This window comes from Piliocolobus tephrosceles, chromosome 6 (assembly GCF_002776525.5).
Source record: "Piliocolobus tephrosceles isolate RC106 chromosome 6, ASM277652v3, whole genome shotgun sequence".
Lineage (NCBI taxonomy): Eukaryota > Metazoa > Chordata > Mammalia > Primates > Cercopithecidae > Piliocolobus > Piliocolobus tephrosceles.
In genome coordinates, this window is record NC_045439.1 from 122,096,389 (window position 1) to 122,120,453 (window position 24,065).

A 24,065-nucleotide genomic window follows, 5' to 3' on the forward strand; every position below is an offset into this window, starting at 1 on the left:
GGTTAGCAAGGTTGAACGCCTGGAAGAGAAATGTCCTTTGGTATTCTGGAAATATGTGTCCTAATGCTAGAATATACTTTGTAAATTCTCATGCTGCCAGATTATCTGGGGGTGGTGGCACTAGAATGGAGATACTTCATGGGAATAATACTCATTGTTCTTGACCCCACTGGGTCAGTGCTGACCCTACCACCACCCACTCTGCAACAGCATCCAGATGCTAGCCTTGTACAGAAAGCCTCAGCATCTCTTTACAGTCAATGAGCTCTCTCTTTATTGAGGTATTTCAAATATACAAACACTTCAGAGCTTTTTAGATTAGTGAAGCAGATTAACAAAACATGATTCTAAAAGCCTGCCTTCTCTAGACCAAGGCCATGTAAGAGACTTATGTACCAATCAGCATCTTTTCCTTTTAATAATCTTCAGGATGTTGGGTCGCCAGATTCCCATTTGATTATCTTGCGTCATTTTCTCAGACTATTTTCTTCCTTGCTTCCTCCCCAGTGAGTGTCTTGGGCATTTTGTGTGTGCAGATAGAGAAGTACAGAGTTACTGCAGGAGCCCTCAGGAGTGAGACAACAGGAAATGACAAAGTAATACAGAGCTGCAGTAGCTGGGATGGGTGAGGAGCCCACTTGGGATGCCCCATGGTAGAGTACTGGTGCCTTGGGAGGGTAGAACTGCCCAGGTCTAGCGCGCCTCACTGAAGATTGGATTCACCTGCTGGGTGACTCGGATGAAGGTAGTTCTTCTGCTCAACTCTTTAAGCTTAGCTGCTCCCACGTAGGTACACGTAGAGCGGATCCCTCCTAGGATGTCTCGGATGGTATGTTCCACATCTCCTTTAAAAGGAACTTCTACTGTCTTTCCCTCGGAGGCTCTTAAAGTAGGAAAAACTTTATTATCTTCTCCTTCTGGATTCCTTAAGTCCAGGGACTTTTCCCTAGGCCCTAGCGTTGAGCCCTGCTTCACCATGCTTCTCCTCAGAACTATACCATCCCCCTCTCAGCAGCCATGAGTTCTGCCTCCATACTATTACTAAGCTCCTGGGCCTCCACACATACCTGTACTCAGCCACGCCCCCAGCATACTTCTTCATGGCCATTTCAGAACTCATTCCATAGAAGAGCTTGTACTTCTTGCCATCCCTCTCGATGAGCTCACCACCTGACTCACTATGTCCAGCCAGCATGCCACCCAGCATCACGAAGTCAGCTCCTGCCCCTGCCACCATCATGGAGAGGGGAAAGAGATTAATCTGGCCAAGGTGTTCATATGGCCACCCTCAAAAGCAACTCATACCATATTCTCCATCCTGACAATGATCCCAGCATCTTCCTCGTTCTGCTTCCCTAGCTGACCCACAATCCATGCAGGTCTGATCTGCTCTGGCCTCTATTCCTCAGTGGGTATGATTTCCCCAAGATTTAAAAAAGAGCTTCTGGAGAGTCCTTGCCTGGCTTTCACTTTCTCCTTTTGCTGTTTTTACCATCATCGTCTGGTCATTTCATTTTACTGTGCCCAGCTAAGTAAGACTCATTTCATGTGTCCCAAGAGCAAAGATCCCCAACTTTAATGGGAGTAATGGTCTCCTGGGAAGCTGTGCAAAATGAAAAATGCAGATGTGCTGTCCCATTCCTCAGCACCTAATATTTTTAGGTATGGCTGGGGCTCAGGAGTCTGCACTGTGCAGCAATCTAGGAGATGGTCAGATGGCCCTGGCCCACACTTGGAATCTCAGATGTACCCTGCTGGCTGCCCCAGGTGATACCAGAGTCACTAATTCATATTATGAAATAATCTGAATGACTTCCTGAGCCTCTCTTAGACCCTCAGAGGTGACTCATCCTCTTGTACAGAATCATCCTTCCGTGCCCTCAAGCTTCTTACCAAAAGCCTTGGCCACATCCCCAGGACAGCTGCAACCTCCATCCTGCAAAGTAAGGAGCACTATGAACACAACATGGATTTCCCAAGCCCTCAGCGATGTCCCAACAGCCCAACTCAAAGCCAACAAGAACCCGGGAATTCTTTTTTTTTTTGAGGTGGAGTCTTGCTCCGTCACCCAGGCTGGAGTGCAGTTGCACGATCCTGGCTCACTGCAAGCTCCGCCTCCCAGGTTCATGCCATTCTTCTGCCTCAGCCTCCCGAGTAGCTGGGAGTACAGGTGCCTGCCAACACGCTCGGCTAATTTTTTTGCATTTTTAGTAGAGACGGGGTTTCACCATGTTAGCCAGTATGGTCTCAATCTCCTGACCTCATGATCTGCTTGTCTCAGCCTCCCAAAGTGCTGGGATTACAGGCGTGAGCCACCGCGCCCGGCCAAACCCAGGAATTCTAATCCATCTCTGCCACCTCCATACCCTGCAGAAACCCAGCTCATACCCTACCCTGCCCTTGAGCCTTACTGAAATGATGTGGCCTTTGAGGCCATGAGCAGCATCTGCACACTCCATTACTGCACTGAGCTGTGGATACCCCACTCCAGTTTTCTTCCGAGTAGTACACACAGAGCCTAGGAAGAACATGACAAGGTTGAGAATGACGTGCTCCACAGGTGTTTGCCACTGAAGGGGTAGCCAGTGGCCCCAATGAACCAGCTTACCTGGCCCAATTCCCACTTTGATGATGTCAGCCCCAGAAAGGATTAGCTCTTCTACCATCTCTCCTGTTACCACATTCCCTGCCTGAGACAGAGCAATTGAAATACAGCATCCTTAAGGCCAGAAACAGGAGGTCATGTATTGTCACATACAGTATGTGTGGACCGTGACTTTCCAACATTATTAAAAAGAAAGGATACCTAGGTCCCCTCTACTGGGCCCTCTGAGGGCTTTTACACTAGCCACTTCAGAGAACCCTGCTCCCTACCCATTCCCCCAACACCAAGCCAAGGTAGGGGGTGAGTGGCCAATGTCACCATTGAACCTAGGGTAAAGCCGAGGTCCATGGTGCACTTTTCTAAGGCAACAAGGTGCTATGATCAGCAGGGACACATGAAGTGGCATGGAGGAGAATTCAGTGAGGCAAAGGAAACTATTGGACCAGGCTCACATCTGATCTACAGTAGATTTAGCTCCCCTTCCTCAAGAGACCCAAACATATACTGTCCTCAAGCCATTCTGTCATAGAACCTGTCTGGCTTCAGGGAAGGCTAAAGACCCATTTGACCAGTTGTATTGGCTTTGGATGGTCAGTAGACACACCCCTCAATGCTGTGAAGAAAATGAGGGCCACTCTTAAAAGCTTGTAAAAAAAATAAATCATTGTTCATGTGACCCCTTTTATGTGATTGTAGTATGTGTCCATTTCAGTGGGCAGATGTCTATGTACCACAGGTATGTACAGTGCACAGATGTTCCATCATGGTTTGGTGAGTGACATCAGGGACACTAGATTTACAAAGACTATGAACCAAGGGTCAGACATACTACACTGACCAAATAGACATTTTCAGCTTAGAACTATGGATAATCATCCAGTATCATGATTAAATGGACTAGGAATATCATAATGCAGCAGAGGAGAAATGGACTGATGTAGCAAAACGGAGTGGCAGGAAAGTGAAAAGATAAAAAGGTACCGACTATAATAGAAACATACCATGATGGTGTGCTGGGGGAAGCGCTTCCGTACATCTTTTACAAATTCAACAAAGTGTTCAGAGTAGCCATTTGCCACATCCAGGCATATATACTTCACCTGGGGAATAGCTTCCAGGATCTGTTCCAGCTGCTCAAAGTCAGAAGAGCCTGTGCCTGAGCTGGCAGCCAGATGCTGTGGGAGAAACAGCCATTGGCATATCAGAGATGATCTGGTGGGCAGCCAGTGGCTCAGTGGTGAGGGTTGGTCCCCAGAAAGATAAAATACAATTGCTGAAAAACTGGGATAAGGAAGGGAGCAGGGTATGTCCAGTGTTACCTCAAGACAGTCAGGATTCTGGCCAGCAAACTCTTGCCACTGATCAAGGCTGTAATGCTTATGGACAGCAGTGAAGAGAGAGAACTGGGGAGAAGACAAAGAAGCATCAAAGGGAGAAAACTTTAAGGTCTTTTTTTCTAGAAACCTATTCTAGCTGAGGGAGGACAAGATTGAAGTTGGGGAGGAAACAAGTCAAAGAAGTCAGATGGAGCTGGGATTTGAGTTCAACCTTTCTTCTCTCTACAAATACCAGTAGGGCTTTTTACCATAAGCTAGTACTTGTCAGATTTCCCACCAAAGTACTGAGTGATCTGGGTTGGATTTCATCTGCCAGCACATTCACTGCTTCCGACTTAAAAGCTGACAAGCTGCTGGTGCAGTGGGACAGATAGCAGACATGAAAGAACCATGAAGAGGCTGGATGAAACCTGTGTTTCTCTGCACTGACTCAGCCCCTCCTCCTAAGGTAACCTAGTACTAAACTATTTTTGGTTATGTCCTTGTTCATTTACCAGCAGTAATTCAGTAGGTCTGGATGCTCACCAAAGGTAATGGCTTAAGGTTGATAAGAGTTGATAAGGGGCTACCCTATCCTGTCTCCATCTCTAGTGGAAAAAAGGACAAATTTCCTAGTTGGAGACATGGATCAAGCTAAAAAATCTGTTTCATTCAGTCTATTTTAATAAAGTTCAAAAATATAATGACTCATCAAGCTCATATTCTCTAGCTCAACAAATTGCAAACAATATCCCAATACTGTGGGAAAGCCATTCAAAGGCCATTGTGAATGCTGGTGTTTGTGCTTTACATGTCTACATGCAAACAGACAAGAGACGGCAGTTGGCTGAAACAGCACAAATCTTGCAACTGTCAAGAAACCCAAGGAAATCATGTATTAGCTAGCAACAAGCAAGTGCTCTACATACGTACTCAAGAGATCAACACTGTCTAGCTAAAGCTGGTATCGAATTCTGCTTTCTCAACAAACATTCTATCATCAACATACTGATAAGCAAAGAAAAGTCACTATAGGATAGGAAGTCGGCAGACGTTGGAGATATACTGGCACAGTGTGGCATGATGAGCACATCAGATTACATACCAAGCTTAAAAAAAGATGTTTGCTTTCATCCAACCTTTTTATTACAGTGAGACTTGGCTCTTATCTCTAAAACCTGATTTCTTTACCTCTCATCAGCAATACTGAAAGCCAGGCTCCACATAAAGCATCAAGACAGTCCCCAAAAAGGTTCATGTGTTACAGCATGTCTGTTAACTCTGCAGTCAGAGTCACCATTTCTGAATTCTACTGGTCAGGGCAGATGGACAGTGGGCAACAGCAAGATTCCTAAGCAGTTACTGAATGGCAATACAAATAAAGTAAAAACAAAACTGCATAACTATCAACCTCAAAGAAATGACAAGACATTCCACAAAGACATAGCAATTAAAAATAGAAAAAAGGATATGAAGTCCTTAAGACTAATGGAGCCACAAACAGTAGCAGAATTCATCAACCAGGGCTACATGGATCAACCAGCAGAGTGCATGTTCTCAGAGTGCCCAGATAACTCTCTACCTTCTCAGCAACAAGTATAGAGGCAGGTAACAGTACTGATAGGAGCAGCATCTTCCATTTCAAAGTGAACAACTTGTATATAAGAAAAACACATCCCATTTGGGGCACATCCCAGAAACTCCCAGGAACCTAGGACTTAAAGAAGAGGAAGATTAAAAAAAAAAAAAGAATGGCAGAAGTATTATTTTATTAATGAATTCTTATTAAAGAAAATTAATAAGCTGCTTCTACTAGGATCTTCTAGTTAGGATTTTTGAATGCTTAAACTGTAGTTTCTGGACTAAAACAGTGAAAGCTTAATGTGGACAATCGTGTAACTGAAGGGATGCATGTGACTGGGAGGGGGTGACCTGGGTGGTGGGAAAAGTTGGCAAGGTGTACAAACTGCTACACAGGACAAAAGGGAAAATTCTGTTCATATATCGGAAATATGGGAGCAAAACTTAGCTTTTTGAATCTCACTAATTCAGAGAGCTTTTTGAACTTATCGGAAAAAGGGACTTTAGTAGTGGAAAAACCCGTAAATCAGAGCATCCTGACTGCTAACTGCCAGAGAGCTGACTGGGCATGGGCGTGGGGATGCAAACACCTCTGCAGTCAGCTGGGCTAACTGGACACCAATAGGGATGGGGCATGAGGAAAGCCCTACCTTACAGAGAACCTTGGCCATCTCAAAGGTGCCCACAGTATCCATATTGGCAGCAATGATGGGAACCCCAGTGTATGTCAGCTTTGAGTTCCGAAATGAAAAGGATCTTGTGAGATCCACCTACAGATATGAACAGGAAATTGAGCATTTCATTAATCCACAAAACGTACCATATTAGGACAAGGACAGGCATCTTTCTTGGTTGTGGCCCATTGGGAGCGTGGGGTCAAGAAACAGCATGTAGAGAAGCTTGCTCACCTCACTTCGAGACTTAAGGGTACTGCGTTTGGGCCTCAAAAGGACATCCTTGAAGTCTAGTTTCACATCGTTGTCAATATGAGGCATGGCGCTTAGCCCCGGGGTAGCGATGAATCTGAGGGCTGGAAGGCAGGAAGTCATAAGGACCAATCTTCCCCTGGGCTTTAACGCCCTGTTAAGGCTGGCGGGCTCTCCTCGCTTAAGCTGTGGAAGGTCGGGCAAAGGCCGAAGTGTGGTCCCTGAGGCCTGTCGCCTCGACCCATCCCGTGGCTGCGATTACCCTAGGGCTCCATCCCAGGTGCTGTTTGTTGAGGAGAAGAGCTGGGAAAGGGTTGTGAGAGACCCTGACGGTGCATTCCTTACCCCGCTACACTTCCTTCTTCCACCCCTGCAAAGAGCAATGGGGCAAGAGGCTAACCTAGGGGGACGAAGGAGTGTTGGCGACGGGGGGGCGGGGAGGGTTCATAACTAGTTTCCGGAATAGGGGTACTCACTTCCTGTTGCCTTGGTCCAGGCGGCAGTTGACCAAAGACCACCTTGCTTAGCAACTAACCTCTGCAATCTCGCTGAGCCTTCTGGGCCACGCCAACAGGTTCCTCTAGTAGCCGGCGAGAACTACTAGCCGACCGAATTCCAGCTTCGGTGGCGGCCGGGCGAGGCCTTCTGGGTAACAGAGTTCACGCACTGAGGTTGCTGTTGGATCCAAGGCGGGGGGGGGGGGGGGGGGGGGTTAGACTACAACTCCCAGGGGAAAACGGGCGAGACCGCCCCCCGGCACGATGGGAGTTGTAGTTCGTTCTGTCCCCACTTTTCGCTAGCCCGGGCTCGCTAGGGACTCAGAATCGCAGAGTCGTCATCTCTGCTGTAGCTAAACTGGATGCCTCATTTTAATTTATGACGTCACTGAACCGAAACGCGGGAGCACTCCCGAGCCTTTCCGGAACCCTGTGGAAAGGGGGGGGTGGGGTGGAGCCAGACAGTGACCCGGAAGCAGAAGTGGCCCTTGCAGGCAGAGTGCTGGAGAGCGACAGCGGCGACCGGAGCGGTAGGAGCAGCAATTTATCCGTGTGCAGCCCCAAACTGGAAAGAAGATGCTAATTAAAGTGAAGGTGGGAGCACCTCCAGCCTTGCCAAGACGCAGTAGTACTGGGCTGGCAACCGTGCCTTACGGGAGACGTGGGGAAGGAAAACCACGCCTTTCCCCAGCCTGGAGGACGCTTACTGCCTCAGGGCTCCGCGCGAGGGGTGGTGGGAAAGTGGTGGGAAATAGGGGGACGCAGAAGGGCTTTGAGAGCGGGGCCCAGGTCCCACCTGACGACCCTGGGGTCTTTTGCCAGGACTGTGCTGTCACCCAGAATGGGGTCGCTTTTGTCGGGTCTCACTGTATTCGAACTCCCGCAGTCATAGAGAAGGCCTAGCAGCGGCTTGACTCCCTCGTCTCTCAGATTCTTGGAATAAGCGCTGCTCTCCATTCTTCATTCCCAGGGTAACTGTTTCTCCCAGTCCCTAACGTAGGTCACCTCCGAGCACAGCCCTAAAACGTTAGCCCGGGGAAACCGGGGCCTCCCAGGGGCTAGACTATGAGCCTTTACTGGTAGTTGCCAAGGTGTGGTATCTCACCCGTCCTACAGGAACCAAAGCGGGGAATGTGTTCAGTCAGCATCTGCCTTTCTGAGCCTGGCATCCTGGACCAGCCTCACTTCCTTGGCTGAGGCAGGTTAGTTACCGCTGCCCTAGTTCTTGGTACTAGCCATGGTTTCCTTCATCTGCATCTCTCAGCTCCCGTGGTGGTTCTTCACCAAATTGCAGCCTTCATTAGTCCTATCTGCTGTTTCCTCTTTTGTGCCTTCAGACAGAGATCCCCGCGCCCCGCCCCCCCCAAAAAAAACACAAACTGCTGACAAGTGATGAAGTCTAATGCTAGTTTGGCCTTTTTGTAGCTAAGTAAATCTATCATTATTTCATCACCTTCTTAGCATGTTTACCGTGCAGAATAGTCATTCTTAACCTTCTCTTCCCCCGTCCTTCCAAACTACTTCTTAGCTAAGATTTGAGGTCAAGTATTAAAATAGTCAATTAATGATGATTTTTTTTTTTTTAACGTTGAGTAGCGACCTATGTAAGAGTCGTAACATCAGTTTAATAGGTGAATGGGTCACTGGCACCATTAAAAAGAGAAAATAGGCTGGGGGCAGTGGCTCACTCCTGTAATCCCAGCACTTTGGAAGACCAAGGCGGGCCCGATCCCTTGAGCCCAGGTGGTTCGAGACCATCCTGGGCAACATGGCGAAACCCTGTCTCTACAATAAATACAAAAAATTAGCCAAGGGTCTGGGCGCATGCCTGTAGGCCCAGCTATTCTGGAGGCTGAGATGGGAGGATTGATTGATGCTGGAATGTGGAAGCCGCGGTGAGCAGTGATGGCACCACTGCACTCCAGACCCTGCCTGAAAAAAAGGCCAGGCGCAGTGGCTCATGCCTGTAATCCCAGCACTTTGGGAGGCCGAGGCGGGTGGATCACCTAAGGTCAGGAGTTCCAGACCAGCCTGGCCAACATGGTGAAACCCCACCTACTAACAGTACAAAAATTAGCCCGGCCTGGTGGTGGGCGCCTATAATCCCAGCTACTCTGGAGGCTAAGGCAAAAGAATCGCTTGAACCTGGCAGGCGGAGTTTGCAGTGAGCTGAGATGGCACCATTGCACTACAGCCTGGGCGACAAGAGCGAAACTCCATCTCCCCCATCCTCCCCCCAAAAAAAAGAAGGAGGGGGGAGAAAATAGGAAGCATCAGTATAGTGCTAGGTAAGGATATTGTTTTGTTAATTTTTTTTTTTTTTTGAGACAGAATCTTGTTGCCAGGCCTGAAATATTTTATTTTATATGTATATTACGCAGTGGGTATTACTAGTTCATATTATTTTTTAGTATGAATCACTGTCAAAATCTTGAGAAACACTGTTGAATACTTTTTTTTTTTTTTTTGAGACGGGGTCTCACTCTGTCACCAGGCTGGAGTGCAGTGGTGCGATCTCGGCTCACTGCAACCTCTGCCTCCCGGGTTCGAGCGATTCTCCTGCCTCAGCTTATTGAGTAGCTGGGACTACAGGGCATGCCACCACGCCCAGCTAATTTTGTATTTTTAGTAGAGACGGAGTTTCACCATGTTGGCCAGGATGGTATTGATCTCTGGACCTGGTGATCCACTCGCCTTGGCCTCCCAAAGTGTTGGAATTACAGGCATGAGCCACCGCGCCCGGCCTGTTGAATACTTTTATTGGCTTTTCAATGCATATGGATTCTCATGTCCACTAGGTCCAAAGAAGTTAAGTTACTAATGTTGAGTGTTTTGTATACTTTTTGAAAATTTCACCCCAGCTAAGAAATTTTATGTCACAACCCATAGAGACACAAAAACTTTGCTGTTTGTGATATGCTCTCAAACTTTCAATTCTAAGTTGATTTGATAATCCACTGATGGGTTGAGACCTGCAGTTTAAAAAATACTGTTTGAAAGGCTGGGCATAGTGGTTCATGCTTGTAATCCCAGCACTTTGGGAGGCTGAGGCGAGCGGATCATGAGGTCAGGAGTTCAAGAACAGCCTGAGCAACATGGTGAAACCCCGTCTCTACTAAAAATACAAAAATTAGCCGGGTGTGGTGGCACGTGCCTGTAGTCCCAGCCACTTGACAGGCTGAGGCAGGAGAATTGCTTGAACCTGGGAGGCAGAGGTTGCAGTGAGCCAAGACTGTGCTATTGCACTCCAGCCTGGGCAACAGAGTGAGACTCTGTCTCAAAAAAAAAAAAAAAAAAAAAAACAACTGAACAAAAAACTCAATGCTGTGTATGGAAGCTTGAAAAGAAAATACAATATCCTATCACCTGTGGTCTTGCTAAAATGCTGATTATGGTTCTGTGGGTCTAGGATGGGGCACAGGGTTTTGCATTTCTCACAAGCTCCCAGGTGATATTGAATGTCTGAGAACTACACTTTGAATAGCAAGATTCTAGATTTTTTCTATTTCTTTTAATTCATATTTATGTGGTACTTCTCTAAAATTGCCAGTCTTCTTTCCTACAACATTTACCCTTCTGCCTTCAAACAGGCCTCTGTGCCCCCTCTCTATCTCCCCCCTCCCCCACCCCCTCTTGTTTGTTGCATTTCTTTATTAAATACATAGGAAAGCAGTTATACATGAGATAGCTGTTAATCTCATCTGAAGAAAATATTACTTTAAAAGAGAAAAAAAGAGATAGCTGTTAATTACCATGTAAGTGACATATTTTTATTACAGTTCCGTTTTTTTGTTTGCTTGTTTGAGACAGGTTCTCACTCTGTCGCCCAGGCTTAGGGTGCAGTGGTGCCATCACAGCTTACTGCAGCCTCAACCTCTCAGGCCCAAGCAATCCTCCCATCTGAGCCTCCTGAGTAGCTGGGACTACAGGCATGTACCACCACCATACCCAGCCAATTGTTTTATTTTTTTGTAGAGATGGAGTCTCATTGTATTGCCCAGGCTGGTCTAAAACTCCTGGGGTCAAGTGGTCTTCCCACCTCATCCTCCTAAAGTGCTGGAATTACAGCTGTGAGCTACCATGTCGGACCCCTTTTTGAATTATTCTTTCTTCTTTTTTTTGAGATAGAGTCTCACTTTGTCGCTCAGGCTGGAGTACAGTGGCGTGATCTCGGCTCACTGCAACCTCCGCCTCACAAGCGATGCTCCTGCCTCAGCCTCCCAAGTAGCTGGGACTACAGGTGCCCACCACCACACCCAGCTAACTTTTATATTTTAGTAGAGATGGGGTTTGGCCATGTTTGCCAGGCTGGTCTTGAATGCCTGACCTCAAGTGATCCACCTACCTCGGCCTCCTGAAGTGCTGGGATTACAGGTGTGAGCCACTGCGTCTGGCCTCATTTTGTTTTTGTTTTGAGACAGTCTCACTCTGTCACCCAGGCTGGAGTGCAGTGGCATCATCTCGGCTCCCTGCAACCTCCACCTCCCAGGCTCAAGGGATGCTCTCAGCTCAGCCTTCCAAGTTGCTGGGACTACAGGTACATGCCACCACACCTGGCTGATTTTCTGTATTTTTAGTAGAGATGGCATTTCACCATGTTGCCCAGGCTGGTCTTGAACTCCTGAGCTCAAGTGATCCACCTGCCTTGGCCTCCCGAAGTGCTGGGATTACAGGCATGAGCCACCGTGCCCAGCCGAATAATTCATTTTCAGCTGCTGTCTCTGTGTAGCTGACTTCCATATTTTTCTGTAAGATTTTACAATTAAATTCTTCCCGATTTAAATCTTGTTACCTTGTCTCTCTGGTTCTAAAATTAAATGCATCATCTTCTGTCATAAGCCGTATCCCAATACCCATCTCATTTATTAATCCCATCAGTCACTCAGGTGGCTGGAATACAATTCTTTAGAGTCATTTAAAATTACATGGTCCTTTTATAGGACCTAATTTTTCACTTAAAACCTCTGTTCCCATTTCCATTACCCTCATTCTGGTCTGGGGTCTTACTCATTTATATCTTTATTTCTCTGTAATACTTCCAACCAGGTTTTCCTACCATCATATCCCCTCTAAAGTGTAGTCTAAACCAAGATGTGATGTACAAAACCATAATGTGCAGGTCTTCCTTGAGCTTCTTTTGCATTATATTATTCCCAAAACCCAGATCCTTCATTGATTTCCTCATTGTAGATTACTTTGGCAACTGTCTTTACTATGTGAACTAGTTTTTTCATTCATGTTTTTTAACATACAATAAAATGCACAGTTCTTAAGGGTTTAGTTCGGTGAGTTTTTAACAATAGCATAAGTTGATGTAATTACAAAATCTAAACTTTTGTATCCCTACCCCTCAAGAGTTTCATAGATTAGTTTTGCTTGTTTTAGAACTGTATATAAATGGAAGTATCAATGTACAATTTTTGTATCTGGCTTCTTTCTTTTTTTTTTTTTTTTTTTTGAGACGGAGTCTTGCTCTGTCGCCCAGACTGGAGTGCAGTGGCTGGATCTCAGCTCACTGCAAGCTCCGCCTCCTGGGTTTACGCCATTCTCCTGCCTCAGCCTCCCGAGTAGCTGGGACTACAGGCACCCACCACCTCGCCCGGCTAGTTTTTTGTATTTTTTAGTAGAGATGGGGTTTCACCGGGTTAGCCAGGATGGTCTCGATCTCCTGACCTCATGATCCGCCCGTCTCGGCCTCCCAAAGTGCTGGGATTACAGGCTTGAGCCACCGTGCCCAGCCTGTATCTGCCTTCTTTCATTCTGCGCAATGTCTATTGTAATCTGTGGTTTATTCCTTCTATACTGAATAGTATTCCATTGGACGGATTGTATCATAATTTGTTTATCCATTCTGCTGTTGATGGGTGTTTGAGTTATCTCCAGTTTCTGGCTGTTATGAATAAGGCTTCTATGAACATTGTTATACAAGTCTTTTTGTGAACATGTGTTTTTATGTCCTTTGGATAAATACCTAAGAATGAAATTACTAGGTCATGTGGTAGATACATGTAACTTTATAAAGAAACTAAGGGGTTGTACCATTTTATATTCCCACCTGCAGTGTATGAGCATTCCAGTTCCTCTGTACCCTTACTAGCTGGTACCCTTGTAGCACCATAAAAATGCTGATGTCATTCATTTTTATTTTGGCTCTTATAGTGTTATAATGTTATATAATATAAATTAAGACACTATATATAGTGTTATATAATGTTATCTCATTCAAGGCTTAAATTGATTAACATTGATTTTCATTCACCATAGCACTTTGTCATTGCCCCTTGTGTTTGGACAATATAGCACTTCCTTTTGTTTTGTTTTGATTTGTTTTTAGTTTTTAATTTTTTTTTTTTTTTTGAGACAGAGTCTCCCTCTGTCGCCCAGGCTGGAGTGCAGTGGAACGATCTTGGCTCACTGCAACCTCCACCTTCGTTCAAGTGTCCACCATGCCTAGCTAAGTTTTTGTATTTTTGGTAGAGACAGGGTTTCCCTATGTTGGCCATGCTAGTCTCAATCTCCTGACCCCAAGTGATCCACCTGCCTCAACCTCCCAAAGTGCTGGGATTATAAGCGTGAGCCACTGCGCCTGGCCAGAACTTCCTTGTATATAGCCTTATTCTATTAATTTTATGTCTAATTGTTTCTTAGTTGTACATCTTTGCTTGATAAAGATTGTTGGCAAGGCTGGATCACATTTCTTTTGTATCTCCTCCAGTGCCTAGAGCAGTATGTTAGGTTTAGGTTCATCTTTTTTTTTGTTTTGTTTTGTTTTTTGAGGTGGAGTCTCATGTCACCCACGCTGGAGTGCAGTGGCGTGATCCCAGCTCACTGCAACCTCCACCTCCTGGGTTCAAGCAGTTCTCCTCCTCAGCCTCCTGCGTAGCTGGGATTACAGGTGCGTGCCACCACACCCAGCTAATTTTTTTTGTATTTTTAGTAGAGACGAGGTTTCATCATGTTAGCCAGGCTGACCTCAAACTCCAGACCTCAGGTAGTCTGCCCGCCTTGGCCTCCCAAAGTGCTGGGATTACAGGCGTGAGCCCCCGCGCCCGGCCTAGGCTCATCTTATACTTGTTTAAATAGCATTGAATGTATTGTCAGGTTGTGGTGTGATATATCAAGAATATCTTCTAAAATTGTTCAATTACTTTAAAACAACTTTATGGACAATTTCAAACACATACATCAGGAAAGAGAAGGGCGTATGCACCCTTCATCCACCTTCAAAAATTATCATCTCATAGTCAATCTTATTTAATTTAAACTCACCAACTCCTTTTACCTGGTTTTTTTAAAGCAAATTCCAGATAGCATAGCATATGTTATTCACACATATTTCAGTGTTTATCTGTAAAAGAGAAGCTTTTTTCTAACATAACCATAATTATTACATCTAAAAATTTAACTGAATGCTTACTATCATCAAATTACCCTATTGTCTCTTGTTTTTTTTATTAACAGTTTGAATCTGGATCCAGTTAAGATCCATACATTGCCATTGGTTTATGTGTTTTTAAGTTTCTTTAAATCTGTAGATTCTCCTTTTTCCCATTTTTTCCTTGTTGAGTAAACTAGAGTTTCCTGCAGTTTGAATTTTGCTGATTACATTCCCATGTTTTTCTTTTTTTTTTTTTTTTTTTTTTTTTTTGAGACGACTCTTGCTCTGTCACCCAGGCTGGAGTGCAGCAGTGCAATCTTGGCTCACTGCATCAACTTCTCTGCCTCCAGGGTTCAAGCGATTCTTATATTCTCGTGCCTCAGCCTCTTGAGTAGCTGGGACTACAGGTGTGCACCATCATGCCTGACTAATTTTTGTATTTTTCATAGAGATGGGGTTTCGCCATGTTGGCCAGGCTGGTCTCAAATTCGTGGCCTCAAGTGACCCGCCCACCTTAGCCTCCCAAATTGCTGGGATTACAAGCATGAGACACTGCTACGGGCCCCCATTTTGTCTTTTAACATATTCCTCTTTCCTGGGTATTTCCTGTCAGCTGTAATGAGATCTAGAGGCTTGATTAGTCTTTGTATGTTCATATGTGAGACGAATTCATAGGTGGTGATGTGGTATGTACTTCCATCAGATTGTTTTCTTTTCTGTGATATCAGTCATTTCCTACATCCATTGTTTCATTGGGGGTTACAAACTAGGAATGCTGTAATATTCTTGTTGCTTCATATATTAGCTGGAATATTTGAAAAGTGTCCAAAATGGTAGCCATTAGCCACATTTGGCTATTGAGCACTTGAAATGTAACTAGAGAGACTGAAGAATTGAAATTTTGATTGTACTTGATTTTAATTAAATTTAAAAACTGAAACTTAGCTGGGTACAGTGGTTCACACCTGTAATCCCAGTGAGTTAGGAGGCTGAGGCGGGAAGATGACTTGAGGCCAGAAGTTTGAGACCAGAGTGGATAACATTTCGAGACCCCCATCTCTACAAAACAATTTTCAGGCCAGGCATGGTGGCTCACACCTGTAATCCCAACACTTTGGGAGGCCGAGGTGGGTAGATCATTTGAGGTCAGGAGTTTGCGTGGCCAACATGGTAAAACCCCATCTCTACTAAAAATACAAAAATTAGCCAGGCGTAGTGGCATGCGGCTGTAATCCCAGCTACTTGGGAGGCTGAGGCAGGAGAATCGCTTGAGCCTGGGAGGCGGAGGTTGCAATGAGCCAAGATCATACCACAGCACTCCAGTCTGGGTGACAGAGTGAGACTCTGTCTCAAAAAGAAAAAAATTAGCCAGCATGGTGGTGTGTACTTATTATAGTCCCAGCTATTCAGAATGCTGAGGTGGGAGGATACTTTGAGCCCAGGAGTTGGAGGCTGCAGTGAGCCATGATTACTCCACTGTGTTCCAGCCTGGAACATAGAGCAAGACCCCATGTCAATAAATAAATTAATTAATTAATTAACTAAAATTAAAAAAAAAAAAAAACAGGCTGGGCGCAATGGCTCACGCCTGTAATCCCAGCACTTTGGGAGGCCGAGGTGGGTGACTCACGAGGTCAGGAGATTGAGACCATCCTGGCTAACACGGTGAAACCCTGTCTCTACTAAAAATACAAAAAATTAGCCGGGCGTGGCGGCAGGCGCCTGTAGTCCCAGCTACTTGGGAGGCTGAGGCAGGAGAATGGTGTGAACTCGGGAGGCGGAGCTTGCTGTGAGCTGAGATTGCACCACTACACTCCAGCCTGGGCGACAGAGGGAGACTCCGTCTCAAAAAAAAAAACAAACGTTTAAGTATGTTGTTGGGTTTATAAATCTACTTTTTCTGTTGTAAATTATGAAATTTAAATTTATGTCACGTATTTCAGATGAAAATTTACCATTTGAATTTTTTTTTTTTTTTTTTTTTTTTTTTTTGTTAGGGTCTCACTCTGTCACCCAAGCTGGAGTGCAGTGGCACAATCAGCCCACTACAGCCTTGAACTCCTGGGCTTGGGCAGTCTTGCCTCAGCCTTCTGAGTACCCAGTTGCTGGTACAGGTCTGTCTGTGCCACTATGCCTGGCTAATTTTATTGTAGAGATGGTGATCTCACTATGTTGCCCAGGCTGGTCTCAGAATTCCAGGGCTCAAGCAGGACTCGCATGTCCCCTTCCCAAAATGCTGAGATTACAGGCATATGCTACCATGTACAGCCTACCATCTCTTTTTTTTTTTTTTTTGAGATGGAGTCTTGCTCTGTTGCCCAGGCTGGAGTGCAGTGGCATGATCTCAGCTCACCGCAACCTTTGCATCCCGGGTTCAAGCAATTTTCCTGCCTCAGCCTCCTTGGTAGCTGGGACTACAGGCCCGCGCCACCATGCCCAGCTAATTTTTGTATTTTTAGTAGAGATGGGGTTTCGCTGTGTTGGCCAGGCTGGTCTCGAACTCCTGACTTCGTGATCCGCCCCCTCGGCCTCCTAAAGTGCTGGGATTACAGGCATGAGCCACCGTGCCTGGCCCCATCTCTACATGTGATGTAAATATGAAATACAGGATTTTGAATATTTGGGTGGAAAAAAGAACGTAAAATATATAAATTTTTATATTGATTACATGTGAATAATATTTTGGCTATGTTGGGTTTAAAAATATTAAAATTTTACCTCTTAAAAAACTGACAATGTGGCTACTAGTAAATTTAAAAATTGTATATATGTCTTGTATTACGTTTCTACTGGACAGTGCTGCTTTACAAAATCTTACCCTTATCAAGGACATTGTTGTTTTGTGTTTTTTGTTTGTTTGTTTTTTGTTTTTTTGAGACGGAGTTTTGCTCTGTCGCCCAGGCTGGAGCGCAGCGGCGGGATCTCAGCTCACTGCAAGCTCCGCCTCCCGGGTTTACGCCATTCTCCTGCCTCAGCCTCCCGAGTAACTGGGACTACAGGTGCCCGCCTCCTCGCCCAGCTAGTTTTTTTTTTTTTGTATTTTGTTTTAGTAGAGACGGGGTTTCACCGTGTTAGCCAGGATGGTCTCGATCTCCTGACCTCGTGATCCGCCCGTCTCGGCCTCCCAAAGTGCTGGGATTACCGGCTTGTGCCACCGCGCCCGGCCAAGGACATTGTTTTTTAAATAATTTTTTATCATTACAGCATATTCACATTTGTGGCATAAAAAATGGAAAATACAGAAAAGCATAATAATGTAATTAAAATCACCCATAATTCCACTACTCAAGTTAAAGCATTAATATACTGTATATACCCTTCCAGGCTTTTTGGAGAGCATATAGATACATATGTTGTTTTTACAAAATTTTAATTATACTCTATATACTATAACTTTTTTGTTAAATTATCAGTATATTGTTAATATATTACAAAGTTATCCTAAACATTGTTTGAGGACTTTGTAATTTTTTGTCTGTGATTGTACCATAATTTATTTAACCCTCAGCTGTTTGATATTTAGATTGTGTTTCTAATTTTATAGTATCAAAATGTTGCAATAACCATTGTAGGTATACTTTTGGATATAGTCATGAGTATTTTCCTGGAAGTTTGTTGCTGGGACACTATATTGCCAAATTGCTCTCTAGATATATTTATGGGCCTCTACAGTGGATTTCAGAAACAAAGGGCCAACTCTAGAGTTTTAGAACTTAGAAACCAATAATTCTTTTTAAAAATATAAGGTCCAAGCATTTTGCTCTTGGAAGAGCAGCTCTGGGTCTTCTCCGAAAGTCTTTTTTCACTCTTTAAGAATTTGTGGTCGGGTGCAGTGGCCCACACCTATAATCCCAGCACTTTGAGAGACTGAGGCAGGCAGATCACCTGAGGTCGGGAGTTTGAGACCAGCCTGACCAACATGGAGAAAACCTTCTCTACTCAAACTACAAAATTACCCAGCTGTGGTGGTGCATGCCTGTAATCCCAGCCATTTGGGAGGCTGAGGCAGGAGAATCGCTTGGACCTGGGAGGCAGAGGTTGCAGGGTGAGCTGAGATTGTGCCATTGTACTCCAGCCTGGGCAACAAGAGTAAAACTCCATCTCAAAATAAATAAAATCAATCAATCAATCAATCAATCAATAAATGATTGTATTATCGGCCAGGAGCAGTGGCTCACACCTGTAATTCCAGCACTATGGGAGGCCAAGACAGGTGGATCACTTGAGGTCAGGAGTTCAAGACCAGCCTGGGCAACATGGCAAAACCCCATCTCTACTAAAAATACAGAATGTTATCAGGCGTGGTGGTGCCCGCCTGTGGTGCCAGTTACTTAAGAGGCTGAGGTGGGTATCACCTGAGCCCAATATGTCGAGGTGCAGTGAGCCATGATCATGCCACTGCACTCCATCCAGGTGAGACTGAGACCCTGTCTCAAAAAATAAATAAAGTGAAATAGTTTGTGGACAACACAGAATTATGAACTTTTTATTTTGTCTTTTTAAAGTTACCACAAATTGTCACTACCATTCCCTAAAAGGACATTAACACCTGAATATATTTAGTTTCATGAAAATTTCACTGTTAACACTGCTTTTCGGCCGGGCGTGGTGGCTCAAGCCTGTAATCCCAGCATTTTGGGAGGCTGAGACGGGTGGATCACGAGGTCAGGAGTTCGAGACCATCCTGGCTAACACGCTGAAACCCCATCTCTACTAAAAATACAAAAAACTAGCCGGGCGAGGTGGCGGGTGCCTGTAGTCCCAGCTACTCAGGAGGCTGAGGCAGGAGAATGGCGTAAACCCGGGAGGCGGAGCTTGCAGTGAGCTGAGATCCAGCCACTGCACTCCAGCCTGGGCGACAGAGCGAGACTCCGTCTCAAAAAAAAAAAAAAAAAACACTGCTTTTCTCATTTTACCATAGACTATTGAAAATTTTCACACAGACCAGCATAGGTTGGGGTAGAAGCTTGAGAATCACTGCTGTAATTTATTATTTCACATCCAAACAGGTTAATCCAAAGAAATTGTTCTTGTATTTTTGGAAACATACTAGTACTAAATAATTCTCTTTTTTGGGAAATTTTCTGAGTTCTCTTTCATGCTGGTCTATGTGAATACCATAAGGAGAAACCATATGTTATTTTCTGAGCTACTATAAGAGTGTACATTGGGTCCCAATACTAGAGCAGCCAGACTCAGGTAGGACGGAATACAGAAATAAAAGCACAGGCTCTGGGACCAGGGAATGTAGATCCACGCCCTACTTTTGATTGTGTGGATGTGTTTTTAACCTAAGTCTTATTTTTCTCATCTATAAAATGGAAATAGTGATAGTCCATATCTCATAAATACTGGGAGAATTACATGTGATGCATGTAAGATGCTGATCATAGTTACTGACCCTTAGAAAGTGTTCAGTGGCTGGGCAAGGTGGCTCATGCTTGTAATCCCAGCTCTTTGGGAGCCGAGGCAGGAGGATCACTTTAGCCCACGAGTTTGAAACCAGCCTGAGCAACATAGAACTCGTCTCTACAAAAAAAAAAAAAAAAAAAAAAATCTTAAAAATAGCTGAGTGTGGTGGTGCACACACCCTATAGTCCTTGCTACTTAGGAGGCTGAGGTGGGAGGGTTGTTTGAACCCAGGAGGTCAAGGCTACAGTGAGCCAGGATGACACCACTGAACTCCAGCCTGGGTGACAGAGCAAGACCCTTAAAAAATAAAGAAAAGGAAAAAAATAGTTTTCAGTAAATGTTAGCTGTGATTATAACATGATCATCAGTATATTTAGCCCTTCAAAAATATTCATTGACTGCTTATGTGTCGAACACTGGGAAAGTTTAACACTTAAACAACTAGCTGTAATTGGTATATTAATATTGGAAGTATTAATAAAGTACACTGGGAACAGGTCTACACATCATACAGGAGGTTTTGTACATTGCTGGAATACAGTGGCACGATCTCGGCTCACTGCAACTTCCACTTCCTGGGTTCAAGCGATTCTCCTGCCTCAGCTCCTGAGTAGTTGGGATTACAGGCATGCGCCACCACACTTAGCTAATTTTGTATTTTTTAGTAGAGAAGGGTTTCTCCATGTTGGCCAAGCTGGTCTTGAACTCCCAACCTCAAGTAATCCACCCACCTCAGCCTCCCAAAGTTCTGGGATTACAGGCGTGAGCCACCGCACCCTGCCAGGAGGTTGTCTTTTATTTAAGGGGTCTTGAAGTTTGGAGAAGGAGAAGGGGAGGATATTGCAACAAGGAAAACAACGGAAGCAAAAAAATGCCCATAAATTAGACTGAGCATGGTGTGTTTGTGGCCTGGATCACTGTAGACTAATGCAGATGGAGCTTTTAGAGCAAGGACAGATGGGAGATGACACAACATTTATGACTGCATAATCAGTATAATTATTGTTTTGGGTATCACCAGCCCTTAACTCACGGAAGAAGTCAAGAAGACAAGAGCTGCAATTTAGGATTTAGGTAGAAGTCTGGAAAGATATGGGAGATGTAATGTTGACTTCTAGTCCTCTTTTCTCTTTTTTCTTTTTCTTTCTTTTTTTTTTTTTTTTCACGAGGGTGTTGCCAGGGTCTTCCTCTTGCCCAGGCTGGAGTACAGTGGCACAATTGTGGCTTACTGCTGCTGCCTCTAATTTCTGGACTCAAGCGATCTTCCCACCTCAGCCTCCCAAATAGCTGGTACTACAGGCATGCACCACTACACTCAGCTAATTTTTTTTTTTGGTTGAGACAGGGTCTCGCCGTGTTGTCCAGGCTCTTGTGGAACTCCTAGTCTCAACTGATCCTCCCGCCTCAGTCTCCCAAGGTGTTGGGATTGCAGGTGTGAGCCACCATGCCCAGCCAATTCTAGCATTTTTTAAAATACTGCTCAGAGGTGATTTCTGATGTCCTTGAGAATTCTTTGAATTATCTGAATATTAATTTCTAGTATTGATATTTAGAACAAGGTCCTTCTGACTTTTTTTAAGATACCTTTCAGGCTGGGTGCAATGGCTTACGCCTGTAATCCCAGCACTTTGAGAGGCCGAGGCAGGCGGATCACCTGAGGTTGGGAGTTTGAGACCAGCCTGATCAATATGGAGAAACCCTGTCTCTACTAAAAATACAAAATTAGCCGGGTGTGGTAGCGCATGCCTGCAATCCCAGCTACTCAGGAGGCTGAGGCAGGAGAATTGCTTGAACCTGGGAGGTGGAAGTTGCGGTGAGCTGAGATTGTGCCATTGCACTCCAGCCTGGGCAACGAGAGCAAAACTCCATCTCAAAAATAAATAAATAAATAAATAAAAGATACCTTTCATTGCCATATCATCCAAAAGAATGCCAATATTCTCACTGATTTTGGGGGACTGATTTTGGAAGATGACTCATGGAATTAAGAAGATCCGATGGTTCAAAGAATCTTGCCCTATCAAAGTTGTTCACAGCCTAAAAATATTTGATAAATGAAGGTACGTTCAAAGCCTTCTCATTCTCCAAAGCTAAGAATATGCATCTTTTAAAAGGCATTAGATCCCAAAGACCAAGATAGGATGTTTTACCTAGAAGACAAATTGTACATTGGGCTTTAAGGACTCATGAAACCATTGCCTGTTTCAGACGCTGACCGGAAAGGAGATTGAGATTGACATTGAACCTACAGACAAGGTGATGCATGCCCAGCTCCTCTTCATGCACTTCTTGCCATGTATATTTGTTTGCATATGCTTATGAACTTGGTCCTTTTGCTCTTATGCTGTCTGCATAGCCCTTGTTCTTTCCGTTTCCACGGTCCTACCCCTGAGCAGCCCCTGACTACTTGTCTCTTTAAAGGTGGAGCGGATCAAGGAGCGTGTGGAGGAGAAAGAGGGAATCCCCCCACAACAGCAGAGGCTCATCTACAGTGGCAAACAGATGTGAGTTTGGAGTGAGAATGACAGCGTGGCAATCTTATGTGAAGATGAGAAGATGAGAGGGGGCACATACTGAGGTGGATCGGGGGTGTCTCTTGTTTTTGGTGCCTTAGACCCTTTGGCAATCTGGTGAAGCCTCTAAGCCCCTTCTCAGAATAAGATTTTTTCAGGCATAAAACAAAATATATAGAATTAAAAGAAAACTAATTATATTGAAATAGTTATTAAAATACTAAAACAAATTTGTGATATAGTAATATAAGTACTTTTTTATTAATAAGATCTAATGGTAGGTCTAATATGACCATAATTTTGAAATATTTTCCAGATATCTATAAATGATCATGATAGAAAATAGTAATTTCTATTGTTAACAATTTGCCTATATTGCTAATGCTACTGTGGTTTTTGGGCTTTGTTTAAAGTTAGAAGAAATGTTAAATTTCAGTTGGGGGTTAGTAAAAATAAAGATGGGATTTTTTTTCTCATTCAAGTTTGCAGACCCCCAAAGAGATCCATGAAACTCAAGAACTCCTGTTCTGGCTGGGCGTAGTGGTTCATGCCTGTAATCCCAGCACTTGGGGAGGCTGAGGTGGGTGGATCACCTGAGGTCAGGAGTTCGAGACCAGCCTGGCCAACATGGTGAATCCCCATCTTTACTAAAAATACAAAAATTAGCTGGGTGTGGTGGTGGGCGCCTGTAATCCCAGCCACTCGGGAGGCTGAGGCAGGAGAATTGCTTGAACCCGGGAGGCGGAGGTTGCAGTGAGCTGAGATCGTGCCACTGCACTTCAGCCTAGATGACAGAGTGAGACTCTGTCAAAAAAAAAAAAAAACTCCTAAGTCTTTTTTTTCGGCTTCCTTTTCCTGCAGGAATGATGAGAAGACAGCAGCTGATTACAAGATTTTAGGTGGTTCAGTCCTTCACCTGGTGTTGGCTCTGAGAGGAGGAGGTGGTCTTAGGCAGTGATGGACCCTCCATTTTACCTCCGTACCGTGTCGCTCATAATGAGGCATCATATATCCTCTCACTCTCTGGGACACCAGAGCCACTGCCCCCTCCCCTGGATGCCCAGTATTGTACATCTACTGGTGGGAGACTGTGAGGACCCCAGGATTCAGTATTCCTGGCCCAGAGGGCCCTTGCTGGCTATTGGGTGTTAGTTTGCAGTCCTGTGTGCTTCCCTCTCTTATGGCTGTGTCCCTGATTGTCAATAAAATATTTCCTGGCCTCCTGGAATCTTTCTTCTGTTGCACAAGTTGACTGAAATAAAAATGGACCTAATGCTCACTCAGTTATAGCAGGGTGAAGGAATTGGACAATGGAAGGGATGGTGCTCTTAGAAGGATTATCAGACTCTAGGAAAACATACTTAGTGGTGTGCTGGAGCCAGTTCCTAGTGGCTAATGAGAGCCACCTATTGGCACCTCTTTCCAACTCTCTTAAGTGACTTCATGTTGGTAGCTTGAAATTGGCCATGGTAGGATTATTTACAAAAACTGGCAAACACTACACATCAGTTCTCCCCACAAACTGGTCGTTAAACACCTACCAGTGTAGTGCTGACATGGATGGTGGAAACCTTCGGAGAGTGAATTTTCTCTGAATGTGGCTCTACTGGACATTTAGGTCTGGTTGGAGAACACCCTCAAGGGTTTGGCTGACACTGCACTCTGGCTGGAATATTACTGAGGGCTTTGGGTTCTGCACTATCAAAAGGTTGATAATGGAGAAAGATTGAGTGACAAACTAATGTATCACTTGGATCTCAAGAAGAGGCAGGTGCTAGAAAACGCTTTCCTTCTTCCCTGGCTTCTTAGTGTAATAGAATCGGGCAAGGCTGGGTGG

The 24,065-nt window shown here is 44.7% G+C and overlaps 2 protein-coding genes across 13 annotated transcripts; one reads left to right on the top strand and one right to left on the bottom strand.

Annotated features, from left to right (window-relative positions):
- Nucleotides 1-250: 250 nt before the first annotated feature.
- GMPR2 (guanosine monophosphate reductase 2) lies at nt 251-7,322 on the bottom strand. Of its 12 annotated transcripts, none has more exons than XM_023227306.3 (11): nt 6,964-7,274; nt 6,411-6,532; nt 6,153-6,272; nt 5,504-5,638; nt 3,925-4,008; nt 3,607-3,780; nt 2,609-2,690; nt 2,412-2,518; nt 1,894-1,936; nt 1,068-1,227; nt 251-883 (listed from the first exon to the last, which is right to left on the bottom strand). In XM_023227306.3, the coding sequence occupies exons 4-11, from the start codon at nt 5,600-5,602 to the stop codon at nt 694-696; spliced, it is 939 nt and encodes a 312-aa protein (XP_023083074.1). In that variant the 5' UTR covers nt 5,603-5,638; nt 6,153-6,272; nt 6,411-6,532; nt 6,964-7,274; the 3' UTR covers nt 251-693. The 12 variants fall into 12 exon arrangements, with proteins under 12 accessions (XP_023083074.1, XP_023083073.1, XP_023083075.1 ...); XM_023227305.3 differs by having other exon boundaries at nt 6,905-7,114; XM_023227307.3 differs by lacking the exon at nt 6,964-7,274 and adding an exon at nt 6,774-6,853.
- Nucleotides 7,315-23,456, top strand: NEDD8 (NEDD8 ubiquitin like modifier). Its single transcript, XM_023227311.2, has 4 exons — nt 7,315-7,519; nt 21,924-21,971; nt 22,137-22,219; nt 23,090-23,456. The coding sequence occupies exons 1-4, from the start codon at nt 7,502-7,504 to the stop codon at nt 23,184-23,186; spliced, it is 246 nt and encodes an 81-aa protein (XP_023083079.1). The 5' UTR covers nt 7,315-7,501; the 3' UTR covers nt 23,187-23,456.
- Nucleotides 23,457-24,065: the final 609 nt, after the last annotated feature.